General features: G+C 40.5%; 1 protein-coding gene across 1 annotated transcript in view; it reads left to right on the plus strand.

Annotated features, from left to right (window-relative positions):
* Positions 1-17107, plus strand: part of DNAH5 (dynein axonemal heavy chain 5) — a 320870-nt gene that overhangs the window by 246687 nt on the left and 57076 nt on the right. The window contains exons 65-68 of the mRNA XM_069556071.1: positions 638-820; positions 10645-10888; positions 11855-11969; positions 12467-12657. Coding sequence (XP_069412172.1) covers positions 638-820; positions 10645-10888; positions 11855-11969; positions 12467-12657 — 733 coding nt within the window. The remainder of the gene's footprint in view (positions 1-637; positions 821-10644; positions 10889-11854; positions 11970-12466; positions 12658-17107) is intronic.

The following is a 17107-nucleotide window of genomic DNA, read 5'->3' on the forward strand; positions in this document are numbered from 1 at the left end:
TGTAGGGTGCTCAGGCTTCAGTAATTGTGACACGTGGGCTTTGCAGTTGCGGTTCTCGGGCCCTAGAGCACAAGTTCTATAGTTGTGGCACATGGACTTCGTTACTCCTTGGCATGTGGGGTCTTCCTGGATCAGGGATCCAACCTGTGTCTCCAGCATTGGCAGATGGATTCTTTACCCCTGAGCCATCAGGGAAGCCCCAGATTCTATTTTTATTGGATGATGTATGTTGGATAGCATCACTAACTCAATGGACGTGAGTTTGAACAGGATCCAGGATATGGTGAAGGACAGGGAAGCCTGGTGTGCTGAGGTCCATGGGGTCACAAAGAGTCGGACATGACTGAGCAACTGAACAACAACCAAAAAATGTTGGCTAACTTCCTTCCCTCCCTCCTTCCCTTCTTCCCTCCTTCCCTCTCTTTCTCCCTTCCTCCTTCCTCTCTTACTTTTGTCCCTCTTTCTTTTCATGCTAGTGGCCTGAAGCCCTCTGAATGCCTAATGAACATTTCTTTTTAAGTATACACATGATCTCCAGGTGTATAGTGGTTTAAAGCAATACTAGATTCTAAGCAAAAAAACACACAGTAAGGTGTATCTGGGTTTTATTACTTTTAACTTTCTTTTTATCACAAAGGTGAAAGTCGGTGACAAAGAGATAGATGTGATGGATGGCTTCAGACTCTACATCACCACCAAGCTGCCCAATCCAGCCTATACCCCTGAAATAAGTGCTCGGACCTCCATCATCGACTTCACAGTCACTATGAAAGGTCTAGAGGACCAGTTACTGGGGAGAGTCATTCTCACGGAGAAGCAGGTAAGTAAAGTATGCAACAAAGTACAGTATGCAACCCCACCAGGGCTTCCCTGGTGGCTCAGATGGTAAAGAAGCTGCCTGCAATGTGGGAAACCTGGGTTTGATCCCTGGGTTGGGAAGATCCCCTGGAGGAGGGCATGGTAACTCACTCCAGTAGTCTTGCCTGGAGAATCCCCATGGACAAGAGGAGCCTGGCAGACTATAGTCCACGGGGTCTCAAAGAGTCGGACATGACTGAACAGCTAAACACAACACAAAATGTGGCCCTCCCCCTATCTGCATTGCATTGTGACTCTTTCTTTGACAAAAATAAGATGATGAACATTGTGATGGGATTTAGTCCCCCCTTTTAATTCCTGTATTTCTTCCATTATTCATTTTCAAGTGTCTTTAATAACAACTAACCAATTATCTATCTGGTACATTGCATCTGTATCACATAAATAACAGATATCATCAGTTGATTTCATATAGGGGAATGATGTAACTATGAGAATTTCTGTCTCATTTTCAGCATCATGGTTCTGGTTTTACACTCCTTAAATTTTCTGAAGTTTGTTCTGTTCCTAGTTCTAGTCACCTGTTGAGTTTTAGCTTTCTAGTATATGTCTGGGGTTTCCCAGGTGGCACAGTGGTAAAGAATCCACCTGCTGATGCAGGAGATATGGGTTTGATCCCTGGGTCAGGAAGATCCCCTGGAGGAGGAAATGGTAACCCACTCCAGTATTCTTGCCTGAAGAATTCCATGGACAGAGGAGTCTCGAGGGCTGCAGTCCACACGGTTGCAAAGAATCAGGCACGACTGACCACACATACACATATGCACACACAGTATACATCTAAGTTTTTATTTCATTTGATTCATTATTATGCTTTTGGAATATAAAATTGGAACATTGTACCCAGATAGCACAGTGTTGCCAATTCTTATTTGTTATCCAAGAGTGCTTGCTGTGTCTTTCAAGAAGACAAGTTTGTTACCCTAGATTTCACTGTGGAACTTGTGAAGGCTACTGGCTTCCTTTCGCTCTAAGCATAATTCTGTGTCTGTTTTCTCTCAATGAGAAATGGCCCACAATTTATAAACTTCCTTGTTCTGAATCAGCATTTTCTCCAGGGAACATTTGAGCTGTAAGGAAAGAAATCTGGAGGGTTTTAATGGGACTCTGTCGATGAAGCTGTGTGAACTCTGAAAGTTGCTATTGATTTTCTTCTTGAGTTAGATATCCATGAGGAGTTCAGTTTAATTTATGCCCCCCATCCACACTGACCTAAAGATTTGTTTAGGTTAAAACTATTGGCAAAATCTTTGGAATCTGCCCCTCTCTTTCTTTATTACCTCTTCTCTGTGTTGTACCATGCGTGCTCTTCTGAGCCCTTCCTTCATTTATATTTCTCTTTCTCTCCTTCCCCTCTTCCTTTTCTATGAATCTTCTATATTTATTTAAAAAATTCCTGGTGGCTCAGACAGTAAGCAATCTGCCTTCAATGCAGGAAAACCGAGGTTCGATCCCTGGGTTGGGAAGATCCCCTGAAGGAAGAAATGGTAACCCACTCCAGTATTCTAGCCTGGGAAATCCACGGACAGAGGCATCTGGTTGGCTACAGTCAAATACCACCGCAAAGAATCAAATGCAACTGAGTGACTTAACACTTTGAATTTCACTTTTCTGTTTATTTTTAATTTATGGTACACAGATCATAGAGTGGAAGTTGCATTAAGAGGATTTAATCCAGTTTCATCAATTCACATGGTTGATGACCTCCATGTGGTAGGAACTGATGCTAGAGTTCCTACCACAGACTGGAATAACAGCCTTCCAAATATGTACTTGTTTAATTTTGGAGTCTCAGTTGAGATGGTTGAAGTTTAGTGCTGACACAGCCTCACTTCAGAAAGGACTAGGATTCTTAATCAACAACAAGGCCTGTGGAGCCTGGACATCCTTGAGGGTCTTCAGGATAATATCCATCACCTGTATCTGTCTGTCTGTCTATGTACTTACTACCTACCTCTCTTCCTTCCTTCCTCCCATTCTTTCTTATTTCCGTTCTTTCTTCCTTCCTCTAATTTTTATTGGAGTATAGTTGCTTTACAGGCTTCCCTGGTGGCTCAGTGGTAAAGAATCCATCTGTCCATGCAGGAGATGTGGGTTTGATCCCTGGGTCAGGAGGATGCCCTGGAGAGGGAAATGGCAACCCACTCCAGCATTCTTGCCTGGGGAATCCTGTGGACAGAGGAACTTGATGGGCTACAGTCCATGGGGTTGCAAAACAGTCTGATATGACTTAGCAACTAAACAACAACACAAGAGTTGCTCTACAGTGTACCTTTTGCTATACAGCAAAGTGAATCAGCTAGGCATATGCATATACATATACATGGACTTCCCAGGTAGCACAGTGGTGAAGACTCTGCCTGCCAGTGCAGGCGATGCAAGGGACGTAGGTTCAATCCTTGACTCAGGGAAGATCTTCTGGAGTAGGAAATGGCAACCGTCTTTAGTATTCTTGCCTGGAAAATTCCATGGACAGAGAAGCCTGGTGGACTACAGTTGGAAAGAGTTGGACATGACTGAGCAACTGAGCACATATATACATAAACATATACATGTATCCCCTCCTTTTTGGATTCCCTTCCCATTCAAGTCACCACAGAGTGCTGAGCAGAGTTCCCTGTGTTCTTTAGTAGGTTCTTGTTAGTTGTTATACACAGGCTCTACTTTTATCTGTGGTGTTGGGTTTAGGGAGATAAGGGTCTTTGATGGCCCTTTGAATAATGTCCTTGTTCTCAACTTTCTTTCTGTTCGGCTGAGATGAATGCGGTCTCCTTGGGAAAAAAATGATTTGGTTTCTCAGATTTTTAGTTGCAACAAAACAACTCCAGGACTGAGTTTTTAATTGTTGCAGCAGAGTTTTAAAATGAAATAAGGAGCACTTTAAGCTCATTGGAAGACTTTGAACAGTCTTGGAAAGCCAGTAAGGATCCCAGGCCAGACTTTTCCTTACTTCCTGGGAAAGCTGAGTGTCTTGACACTTCATTCTCTTACCATCATCTCTATCAGAATTCATTCCAGGCTCACAGTAAATGATTCTTATAGAAGTGTGGTCAGGGTAATGTGACACTCTTTCCGTTATAATAACAGAGGGCCATCTTACCCTGAACCACATTATAATACCACGTGTAATCTCTATTTTCTTTTCTCTAAACAGAGTCTTATGCAAGAAGTGAGCTTCATTGTTGTTATTGTTAAGTCGCTCAGTTGTGTCCAGATCTTTGTGACCCTGTGGACTGCAGCACACCAGGCTTTCCTGTCCTTCACTAACTCCTGGAATTTCCTCAAACTCGTAATCCATTGAGTCAGTGACAGCATGCCAGGCTTCCCTGTCCTTCACTAACTCCTGAAGTTTCCTCAAACTCATAATCCATTGAGTCACTGATGCCATCCAACCATCTCATCCTCTGCTGCCCCCTTCTCCTCTTGCCTTCAACCTTTCCCAGCATCAGGGTGTTCTCCAATGAGCCATCTCTTTGCATCAGGTGGCCAAAGTATTGGAGCTTCAGCATCAGTCCTTCCAATGAATATTTATGGTTGATTTCCTTTAGATTGACTGGTTTGATCTTCTTGCTGTCCAAGGGACTCTCAAGAGTTTCCTACAGCATTACAGTCTGAAAGCATCAGTTCTCCAGCTCTGAACTGCTAAACTTAATTATGCTGGGTTTTAAGTAGCCTGCTTTCTGCCCAAAGCCTTTCCTCTTGCAGCATCTGTTCTGTCCACTGTGCCCCTGAATCTGCTCACTCTGCTGAATCTTTGCAGCCTGGGCAAGTGGGTCTAAGTTGATCTCTGGTACTTTCAGGGTATTTTTTATCATCTAGTGACTCAGTTGATAAAAGATTATGTCTGTGCCTATTTAAATTATTTCTTTGACTTTAGCAACAATGCAGTCTCTCTTACAATGATCACTTTTTGAGTGATTGTGAAAATATCAATATTAAATGCTATTGAGCCAAGGAGGGGGCTATTGGAAGTTAAGAAAATCCCATAGGTATGAGGTTGATGTTGGAAAGCATCTAAGAAATTCCCTAAATGTGGGGAAACATTGAAACCAGTGGTAAACTTCTTCAGTCAGGATGAGTTATGCCTTCACTGCTCTGTTGATCCTTGTGGTGAAAAGAGGCTTGGAACAGTAACTTATGATGCAAGGGAAAGGCCACTCGTCTTTGAGTCCATAAATTCACCAGCTGTCCAGTGTTCTGGGAATACAGGCAGTGAAGAGGAGCCTTATTATCATGCAGGATCTGGTCTCACGAATGCTCTGCTGTGCAGCCTGTCAGACCCTCAGGTTTGTTTACTTAAAAAACAAATGAAAACCATAGAGCATATGACTGGAAGAAGGCAGATTTTTAACCAACTTTATAATTTTCTCTGTGCTTCAAGGCAGTCTTTTTAAATGCATGGGCTGTCCAAGTTCACATCAAAGTCCTGTATAATTGTTGATTTGATGTTGTTCTTGTGAGTAGATTTAGACTGCTTCCTGTTGTCACCAGAAGGTGATGTATCGAGACCTTTTTAAACAGGCAGCAAACCAGTAGCCCTCCAGAAACTTTCCTTTAAAGAAACCCATTCTCTTAGAGTCTCTCTCATCTTGATCCTAGAAAATAAGACAGAAACTCAAAGAGAGTTATATACTTCTAGGAGAGTAATATTCTTATCAGTTAACAACCTCCACTGGTCATACAATGCAAAGCCCCAAGGGTCATCATTGTTCAGAATTTCAGATGAGCAAACAGGTGTGTGATTTAATTCTTTTGGAGGTAGAAGGACCTGAATTTGGTAGAACTGACATGAAAAATAACTTAATAAAGACACTAAATAGACATTGTTATCACCAGCTCATTTGGTGGAGAAACAAATCTGAGTTCAGTTGTTTAACCTTTCATTTTAATTACCAGTGCAAGGTACAGAGAGAAGAATCTTTGGGAATGAAAGCCTGAGTGATACTTTAAAATGAGAACTGTGGAAGGCTGCCATCTATTTCCTTTGATTGTTTCTAAAACTCTGGTGATAGATGAATTTTATGTCCACAAAGAATTTTTGTTTTCATTTGTATCTTCATTGAGCCACTCAATTAAAAAAAAGTTTATTTATTTATTATTTTTGGCAGCGCTGGATCTTTGTTGCCGCGTGGCTCTTCTCTAGTTGTGGCAGGTGGGGGCTGCTCTCTAGTTGTGGTGCTTGGGCTTCCCACTTTGATGGCTTCTCTTGATGTGGAACACGGGCTCTAGGGCACATGGGCTTCTGTTGTTGCGGTGTGTGGGGTCTGTCGTTGTAGCTCCTGGGCTCTGGAGCACAGGCTCAATAGTTTTGGCACATGGACTTAGTTGCTGCACGGCATGTGGGATCTTCTCGAGTCAGGGATTTGAATCTGTGTCTCCTGCATTGACAGTCAGATTCTTTACTACTGAGCCACCAGGGAAGCCCGTGAGCCACTTAAGTTTTGATCATTTAATTAATTAAGAGTGCATTTCCTGAACTTGCCCTGGATCGCTACTGTACTTTCTTACTCAATTTGGGAATCCTTTTCACATGATCACAGTTTACATAACATTTTTTGTTGTAGCCTTAATATAAAGAATACATCCCCTGGAGAAGGGAATCTTCCTGACTCAGGGATCAGACTCAGGTCTCCTGCATTGCAGGTAGTTTCTTTACCGTTTGAGCCACCAGGGAAGCCCTTAACATAAAGAATACATAACACAAATGTCTACTATTCTGTGTGTGTGTGTATGTGTGTCTGTCTGTTAAGAGATAATCCCTTTGTTGGGAAAAATGCTTATAGACAAAATTATTTTGCTTAATTCTCCCCTACACATTAATTTGAAGAAGAACAGTATTTGGAAATAAAGTTGTAGTTCAATAGAACTGTGTTAACATCAAGCCTACAAATGAAAATATGCCTAAAACTTTATCCCAAAGTAGGTTTTCCATTTAAAAATCTCATGGAAAGCAAATCGCAATTGTTCTGTTTTCTTTCAGAGATATCTTTCTTTGTCCTCTGACTATTGTTCTAGTCTAATGTTTGGCAGCTGGGGTGGTATTTAGTGAATAGTTTGCTTTTGTAATTCCAAATATTACTTTAGGTTGTAGTATTTACTTTAAAGTAGATTATTTCATTAGTATCGAACTATGGGGAAATGTACTTCTTAGCCTTATTTTAATCCTTTGGGAATATAAGCATTACTTTAATTGACAATTTTATTTAATTAGTGTTGTTAATGATATTAAATAGAACACAATCATCTCAATAACGTTCAAACTTTTACTTAACTCTTTAAAATCAGGGATGGAGTAATTTTGCACCTTATTGTATGCATAACTAATAACTGTGTTTATTAACAATGGTTTTCATAAGCAACATGGAGCATAATTTTAGTTTCAATCCCATAGTTCTCAAGGGGAGATGAGATTGGAAATGTAGATTGTAACAGGTTTTATAAACTATGTTGAAAATTTTGGACCTTTTCAAATAGTAAAGGGAAATCCCTCAACAACTTGGGGCAGAAAATGGGGTGATAACAGCAAAAGGTCAGCAGGGAGACCAGTCAGGTTAGAGCAGTCCCCCAAGCAAAAATTAAAACCTAAATTATGGCAATTGCTGTGTAATTGGGAAAAAAATGGGCAGAAGAAACATTACTTTGTAGGAAGACTCAATAAGACTTGGTGTGGTTTTGGGATTTGATGGCCCATGGTCTATCTCCAGCAGACATGAATACGTGAATCCGTAGCATTATAAGCAGAAGATTAGAATGTTCTCCTTTTAAAAATTCCCATTTCAACTACTTTACTATGCTTTTATGATATGTGACATTTGCAAATGTGATTTATTTTGTATAGACTTATAATTTTATTTTTCAAACTATTGATTTCCAAATAAATGTTATACTACATCTGAAAAATCCATGCTGGAAATGAATCAAGGAAGAGGGTGGAGGATAAGAGACATATTCTGAGCAGCTATTATAATCCAGGCACTGGTTTCAGCCACTCTGCTGATGATACCTGCACAATCTCTCTCTGAGCTGATTTATGTACATTTTGCAGATGAAGAAACTGAGGCATATAGACTTATGTAACATGGTGAAGGTCATGCAGTTAGTAAATCCTGGGAGTTAGAACTGAAACAAGTCTTCTTGATGTCAAAATCCTCACTCTTCTCACTGCTTTGCTTTCCTTTTCTTACCTGTCTTCAGGTGAGGACTTTTAGAGTCCTCTAGGGACTTACCTCTAGAGTCCTTACCTCTAGGGACTCAGAAACAATAATGAGAGTACATAAAATTTAGGAATATTGCAGTAATAATATTTGAATTATTTCCATTCAATTTTATTATCACTTTATTTCCTAGTATAACCATATTGTGAGTGCATTTATTGTTAACTGTTTATGGAAATGATTTTTATAGTAGTCATTAAACATCCCTTGTTTGTACTAATTTCTACAGAAGCTCAAATCTGAGATTCTTATCTAGTGAATAAATGAATTAAAATGACCAGTAAGAAAGCTTTCAAATGTAACCAAATAGCACATGGAAGCAAAGATAAGTCTTCATTGCATTGCTATATCTCAAAGAATTAAGAATTGATACAAGTTTGTTTAGTTAAGGAGCATTTGTTTTGCTTAAGGAGAGAATTTTTCTTTTCTAGAATGTTCTAGACCTAACTCACTGTGCTTAGAGCATGAGTTGGGAGTCTGGTAGGGTCCCATCCACCTAATTGTTTAACCAATGGTGAATAACTAGCTGGACTGTAGAGGCCAGTGCTCTTTGCTCTTTGTCTGTATGAAATTTTGTTATCAGGACCTTTATTTGTAACTTTGTGGGTTTTGTTACAAAGGCAGAATTTTCATGTCTGTATTTCTGGCACTAAGACATGACTAGATTTTCTGGTACCCTAACATGTTTCAGTTTATCAGTTTGAAAAGGGCTAGAGTGATTAGTCATTCACTCTGCAGTATTGAAAGCCAACCATATACCAGCACTGTACTAAGAGTTGGAGAATGTGTCAATGAACTAAAAAATCCTTGGAGCATAACTATTAAGTAAATTGTGTGTTATACTAGAAAGTAAATAATCATGTCATTAGTGAATAGTTTCATTATGTTTTATATGTTTTCATATGATTCATCGCTGTGTATAATTTTAGATTTCTAGTTTTCTAGGTAGGGCTGCCCTCACAGCTCAGTTGGTAAATCATCTGCCTGCAATGCAGGAGACCAGGGTTCGATTCCTGGGTTGGGAAGATCCCCTGGAGAAGGAAATGGCAACCCACTCCAGTATTCTTGCCTGGAGAATCCCAAGGACAGGGGAGCCTGACAGGCTACAGTCCATGGGATCACAAGAGTTGGACACGACTTAGTGACTAAACCACCACCTAAACCAGGTAGGATATAGAAGCTACAAAACCTGCTGAGTCATTCTAGAATACCGAACTGAGTATGGACCTTTCTGAAGCCAATCTGTCAACATGAGCTTGGTACCACATGCCTGGTAGCTGGACCTAAACTGTTGACAGTGCTTTCCCATTCAAGGCACCTGCATTTATCCCTAGTTTTCCCAAATTGTACTTATACTGAAATGTACATAGCTTCACTAGTGATGCAGCTAAACATAGGTAGGCACCTTTTCAATGGACGCTATATTTAGAAAGGTCTCCAAGCAAACTTGCACACGCACATTTTTCTCTTTAAATTTTATTTTAATTTTTGATATCTTATTCTTGAGTTTCTCACTGATGCAGCTTGACTACTTAATTTTTATTAAAAAAATCTTTTTTGGCCTACCACAAGGCATAGGGGATCATAGTTCCCTGACCAGGGATCAAACCCTTGTCCCCTGCAGTGGACGCGCATGCCCTCTATGGTTTTGAACCCCCAGGGAAGTCCTTCTTTGCACATTTTAAATTCTATTTCCTCATAGTCTTTCCCTTTTTTGATTCTTTTATTAACCTCCAGTACAATTTGGCTTTCATGTACAGTTTGACCTGGTGCCTGAAGCATATTGTCTCTGGTTTGTCAATGGCTCAAAACCATTGTCTCTGGTTTTCCTCCTTCCTCCACCCTCACCAGCCCCATCTTTTCTTTCCTTCTCTTTCACCGTCTCTCTTTCTCCAGACTCCTTATATGGAAGAAATAGCCAATCAGGACAATAATCTCTCAAAGCCGTTTTCTCCCCAGCTTCCTACAAAGGTCTTTTGGGAAGGATTCAGAACTTCCCTTCTCTTTAAGAGAACAGCATCTTTCCTTTTCAAATCCAGATGATTTTTCAATTTATATGTACCCACAGTAACAGCACAGTTTGCCTGCCTAACTTTTGGACACTTGCTTTTCACAGAGTTGGATACTATTTCAACAGGCAAGTTGAAAATAATCACATTCCAATGACAATAGAGCTCTTTTAAGCAAGAAACTAAGCAGAGAGAAATGTATTTAATTTGAGCTACATATGTTATATTCAAACAAACTTCAGTTTCACCAAAACAGGAATAAATATGATCACAAAAGTCACTTAAAGCTGAGTTGACTTTAGGAAATAAATAGATGGTAAATTGTTAGCATTGGTAATATTTTTAGCACATTTTATGTTGCTTGCCACCAATTCTTTCCTCTGTGAATTCATCTCCTCTAATTTTGATGTCTGTATTTCCTGCAGTCAAAAATGATAACTACAGTGCAGGAACTTGAGAGAGCCCAATAGGTAAACTTTTTAAGGAATGGATAAATGATAGTTGTTAATTAAGGAAGAAAATATATTTATGCAAATTAACAGGAATTGGAGAAAGAAAGAACTCATCTCATGGAAGATGTAACTGCAAACAAAAGGAAGATGAAGGAGCTGGAAGATAATTTGCTTTACCGTCTGACCAGCACCCAGGGGTCCCTGGTGGAAGACGAGAGTCTCATCCTTGTGTTGAGTAAGACAAAAAAGACAGCTGAGGAGGTGACACAGAAGCTGGAAATTTCAGCTGAGACAGAAATTCAAATTAACTCAGCCCGGGAGGAATATAGACCCGGTGAGTTTGGTAATGAAAGACAAATGTCAGGAAAATGAAGCAAGAAATGAGAATTAGAGAAATCGAAGGAAGGATGTTATGAAAATGATTATGCGATGTGGGGTGGCCGTTTATGTTTTATGCCATTTCTTTAAATATTCAGCAAAATTGAGATGAAGAAATTTTATGATGGTATAAATTTTCTAAGTACTATAATTCATGTTATTGGCAAATTCCTTAAGATTCTTATGAACTTATTTTTAAACCAGAAATTTAAGAGGAGGACATCTGACTGCAAATTAGTGAAGTTGGAGTAATCCATACTGCATTTGTGGGCTGTTTATTAGTTGTTTATCACTGGTAACAATAAGCCTGTATTTTGTTTGTAGTCTTCCTAATAGGAAGGTCTCATGAAACTCTCCAGTCTTATTCATGAGTCAGCAAATCAGTGTTGTTTACGGGTTATAAAGGGAGCCTGCTAAAATAATTCAATTTCCTTTAGTAATTTATCATGCCTTGTGGAAAAATAATCGAAACAATATCTACTGGTGGACAGTCAGGAGCATCATCTCTGTGATGCGTTGGTTTGCCAACCTGAGGCCAGGGTTAGTCAGGGCTTCTTTTGGAGCTTAAGAACGAGGTCCTTACAGTGCCTATGCAGTTTGCTGGGTGTTACAACCTGTGCTGTCCCACCGGTTGTCTTCTCTACCTATGAGAAAATGTAATAAAATGTATTTATAAGGGATCTAGAGATTCTAAAATGGAAAGTATTACTTAATGAGGGCAAACAGCAGGCTACTTGTACAGAGTTTATAAAGAAAAATTAAATGTATATGATGACATTGCTCTAGATGCCCGTTGCTGGTAGATAGTCATTGCTAAGACTTATGACCCTTGTTGTTTTCATTTAGCATTCAGACTGATCTGTGCATGGGCCATTTATTGTCCACCCTCATCGCAAGTGCAACCTTGGTCTTTGTCTTTCAGTTGCCACCCGGGGTAGCATCCTCTACTTTCTCATCACGGAGATGCGCTTGGTTAATGAGATGTATCAGACTTCGCTCCGCCAATTTCTTGGCTTGTTTGACCTTTCCTTGGCCAGGTATGTCTGTACTCAGGAAGCCAAGCTGAATTTGGTGTATGTGGGATAGAATGATGATATTACATTGATAACTTCCCCGCCCCCCACCTTTGCTACTAAGCTTCTTCTTCTTTTTTAATCTAAATTGGCATAATTACCAGTATGTTAACGAATTATTATTCTTATTTGTTATTTTATGATCAGAGAAAAAGCTCTACCAACCATTGATCGATTCCTTTAGGTTCACAAGTTTCTATTTAACAAGAAAATTCCCCAGATGTTGTTGTGAGTGATGATGTTTGGTGGGTAAAAATTGATTCAGATGATGTGAAGGATTCTCTTATGTTATTTCATGTTGAGAGAATGCTTGTTATTTCAGATTTAAGAGGCTTACTAATGATGCGTATAAAATAAGAATTGGTCCTCCAGAGTTACTTATTTTCCATCAAAGACGTTGTTTTTAAGAACAATTGAAAAGGGCAGTGGGCTAAACCTGATTTAAATGCTCTCACCTCCAGGTCTGTCAAGAGCCCAATTACAAGCAAGAGGATCGCTAATATCATTGAGCACATGACCTACGAGGTTTTTAAGTACACAGCCCGGGGGTTGTATGAGGAGCACAAATTCCTGTTCACGTTGCTGCTTACCCTGAAGATTGACATCCAGAGGAACCAAGTCAAGCATGAAGAGTTTCTCACCCTTATTAAAGGTCAGTATAAGACTAGAAAGCATTGTGCATGGGTGCAGTTGTACGAATCAATGTGAGGGTCGTATGTGTGTTTTAGTAGTACTTTCCTTGCATTTCATTGAAGATTGCACTTATGAGAGATATTTTATTTGTTATTTATTGAATGAAAATTTTTTTTGCATTTTATTATTTATTGTATCTATCTATATATATATCTTTTGTGCTGGGTCTTTGTTGCTCTAGGGACTTCTCTGTTACCTAAAGCGTCTGCTTACAATGCAGGAGATCTGGGTTTGATCTCTGGGTCGAGAAGGTCCCCTGGAGAAGGAAATGGCAACCCACTCCAGTACTCTTGCTTGGAGAATCCCATGGATAGAGGAGCCTGGTAGGCTACAGTCCATGGGGTTGCAAAGAGTCAGACATGACTGAGCGAATTCACTTTCACTTTGTTGCTCTGCATGGGCTTTCCCTAGTTGCAGGAAGCAGGGGCTACTCTTTGTTGTGGTGAGAAGGCTTCTCATTGTGACAGCCTCTCTTGTTGCGGAGAACAGGCTGTAGGTGCACAGACTTCAGTAGCGGCAGCACGTGAGTCCAGTAGCTGCAGCACATGAGTTCAGTAGCTGCAGCTTGCTGGCTCTAGGGCTTGGGATCAGTAGTTATGGATCATGGGCTTAGTTGCTCCATGGCATGTGGAATCTTCCAGGACCAGGGATCAAACTCGTGTCCCCTGCATTGGCAGGCGGATTCTTATCCATTCTACCAGCAGGCAAGTCCCTGCGTGAATATTTGTTGAGAACCTTCTGTGTGCTAGGACACAGAACAGGCACTTGGAACACTTAATAAGCAAATGTATTGTGTAGTATGAGAGAAGCTAATAAACACTGTGAGAGGAAAAAAACCAGAGAAGGATAAGGAAGATGGGGAGTTACACAGTATGTGGAGTGAGGGGGCATGTCAACATTTTTTAAAAAAATGTTATTTTTACTTTATTTTACTTTACTGTACTGTATTGGTTTTGCCATACGTTGACATGAATCCACCATGGGTGTATACGAGCTCCCAATCCTGAATCCCCCTCCCACCTCCCCACCCCATATCATCTCTCTGGATCATCCCCATGCACCAGCCCCAAGCATCCTGTATCCTGTATCGAACATAGACTGGCACTTTGTTTCTTACATGATAGTATACATGTTTCAGTGCCATTCTCCCAAATCATCCCACCTTCTCCCTCTCCCTCAGAGTCCAAGAGTCCGTTCTATATATCTGTGTCTCTTTTGCTGTCTCACATACAGGGTCATCATTATCATCTTTCTAAATTCCATATGTATGTGTCAGTATACTGTATTGTTTTTCTTTCTGGCTTACTTCACTCTGTATAATTGGCTCCAGTTTCATCCACCTCATTAGAACTGATTCAAATGTATTCTTTTTAATGGCTGAGTAACACTCCATTGTGTGTTAACATTTTAAATGGGATGTTTAATGGGATTTCTAATGGAGTGGGACTCCTGAGAGATGGACAGGTTAGCCAAGACCTGGAGGAGCAGGGGGTGCTGGCCTTGGGGATGTTTAGAGAAGTGCCGAAGGAAGAGGAGCTGGCATCAGTGCCTCTGTAGGGAGGGAGCCTCGTACTGTCTCCAATGTGATGGAGGCAAAGCACAGCAAACATGGTGGCTGAGCAGTGGTGAGCAACCATGCTACTCATCCCATGCATGTTTCCTCTGTGTCTGTTGCAGCATTGTTCACAGGTTGAACAATCTATCAGGCTAGCCAATATTGAGCAGGCTCTGGGAATTGGTGATGGACAGGGAGGTCGGGCGTGCTGCAGTCCATGGGGTCGCAGAGTCGGACATGACTGAGCTACTGAACTGAACTGATTGAAAGTGAAAGTTAGTCGCATAGTTGTGTCTAACCCTTTGCGACCCCATGGACTGTGGCTCACCAGGCTCCTCTGTCCATGGAATTTTCCAGGCAAGCTGGCCAAAAAGATTTTGGAGTTTTTCCATAAGATGTTATGGGAAAAACTCAAATGAACTTTTTGGCCAACCCAATACTATACATATTTGGCTGCACTGGGTCTTAGTTGTGGCATGTGAACTCTTAGTTGAGGCATGTGGAATCTAGTTCCCTGACCAGGGACTGACCCAGTCCCTGAATGGGGAGCTCGAAGTCTCACCAAGCAAGTCCCTGGAGATTTATCTTTAAAGATAAAACAACTTTATCTTTGGACAAGGGGTGGATTTTCATGACTTCACCTACATGGAGAGTAGATTTGCAGAGGAACTTGAAGAGGATCCTGTGGGGGCAGAAGGGAAGGGCACAATGGGAGTGTGTAGGTCAGAGTCACACTTAACATACATACCGATGCATACTTATATACATATGCTTGGAAGGAAAGCTATGGCAAGCCTAGACAGCATGCTAAAAAGCAGAGACATCACTTTGCCGGCAAATGTTCATCTAGTCAAAGCAATGGTTTTTCTAGTAGTCATGTATGGATGTGAGAGTTGGACCATTAAGAAGGCTGAGTACTGAAGAATCAATGCTTTCAAACTGTGGTGCTGGAGAAGACTCTTGAGAGTCCCTCGGACAGCAAGGAGATCCAACCAGTCAATCCGAAAGGAAATCAGTCCTGAATATTCATTGGAAGGACTGATGCTGAAGCTCCAATACTTTGGCTACCTGATGAGAACTGCCTCATTAGAAAAGACTCTGATGCTGGGAAAGATTGAAGGCAGGAGGAGAAGGGGATGACAGAGGATGAGATGGTTGGATGGCATCACTGACTCAATGGACATGAGTTTGAGCAGACTCCAGTAGATAGTGGAGGACAGAGGAGCCTGACATGCTGGTGTCTATGGGGTCGCAAAGAGTGAGATGCAACTTAGTGACCGAACAACAATGCATACAAAGCTTATAATGGCAATGAAGACTCATCATTTGGACATGAAAACTTAGAATGTGTGATTTGGGGATGATATCTCGTTCTGTCTCTTCTTTGTCTCTAATCCTTGAACCCTTGCCCTTGTTTCTTTATGTTCCAAGCTTCCTAAATCAGAGCACATGGAAGATGAATAGTTGGAGAGACATCACCTTAGGTAGACGTGTACGTATAGGAGTTGCCTTCTTCAGTGAGTTCTTTGTATATCCCTGACTTCTGATCTCAGTGACTCTGGCCCTTCAGTTGATGGAGTTTCCTATGGGAAAGTTGTTCCTGACATCCTCAATTCAGGCATAAAATGCCTTTCTCCATGGGAATGACATTGACCTTGACATCCAGAAATGGTTGAGATACTGTAAAGTATGTTACAGCTTGGCATAATCAAAACAAACATGGAATTTAAAGTTGGGAAGACTCTAAGGGAAAATAGTGGCTTTTCCACTTTGGAATAAGTGGTTTTGAGCAGGTCATTTAAACTTTTCAAGGTTAAGTTGCTTTAGCTATGAAGCAAGGATAGTCATATCTACATAATAGGCTTATTAAGAATTCACACAATTTATATAAACCCTGGAACATAGAATATGCTCAGCAGATGATGGGCATTGTTATTTTATCTTTAGTTTTTAAATTTATTTTGATTTGTCTGAGGCTTGCATAGGTTGGACAGGATTTTGTGGACTTCCTGCATTCAGCACCTGTTTCTTATGCTCCTTTAGGACACAGGGCTTCATAAGATTTCCCTTTGTTAGCTATGTTGGTGAGAGCTGCCCAAAGACATCAACTCCCTCTTTAAGGATTTTAAAATCACTTAGTTGAAAATGTTTAGATAGAAATAGTGTTTTGATACTGATCTTTTAATTTACTCATCTCTAAGATGGGAAAAGGTGAGTCCAGAGGTCTTTCTCAGTCTGCCTTAGCGATGTCACTTCATGATTGTGTGGTACAGCTTGTATGAATCATTATAAGCATGTTTCAGTTTTACAAAGTTTAATCATAAAGATTTAATTCTCAATCATCTTTAGAATTTATTTAGAATTATTGCTGTCCCAGCTGTTCATTCTTTGGGAGTCCATCTAATCTGGTGCCATATGATCCAGGAATATGTCCCCACCCTCCACTACAATATTCTTTGTGGCCCATTGTACCCTTCTGGGGCAGCCAAGATATTCATGACAGAATTACCCTCTATTAAACAATGAATAATGCTGTGGTTTCAAGGAACCCTCTTTTTCATGAAAGTCTTTTCTCTAACCATGTGGTGGATATGTTATTCTTTTCAGTTTGTTGGAAAATGGACATTTTCCATGGGAATTGGTGGGACATTTTTCAACACAGTGCCATTGTGCTTAGTTCTTTAACTGCTCTCTGGTGTTCAAGCAATCTGTTTTGATTTTATGAGGTAATATTTTCACTGAAATGACTTCGCTTACGTCTTGTTCCACTTACCTTGGAAGTCTACTAAGATGGCTTTGGCAAAAGACAGCAATTTCATGGGGTTGATGGTACCTGAATAAAGCAGAGATTGCC

Source organism: Ovis canadensis, chromosome 16, assembly GCF_042477335.2.
Source record: "Ovis canadensis isolate MfBH-ARS-UI-01 breed Bighorn chromosome 16, ARS-UI_OviCan_v2, whole genome shotgun sequence".
Classification (NCBI taxonomy): domain Eukaryota; kingdom Metazoa; phylum Chordata; class Mammalia; order Artiodactyla; family Bovidae; genus Ovis; species Ovis canadensis.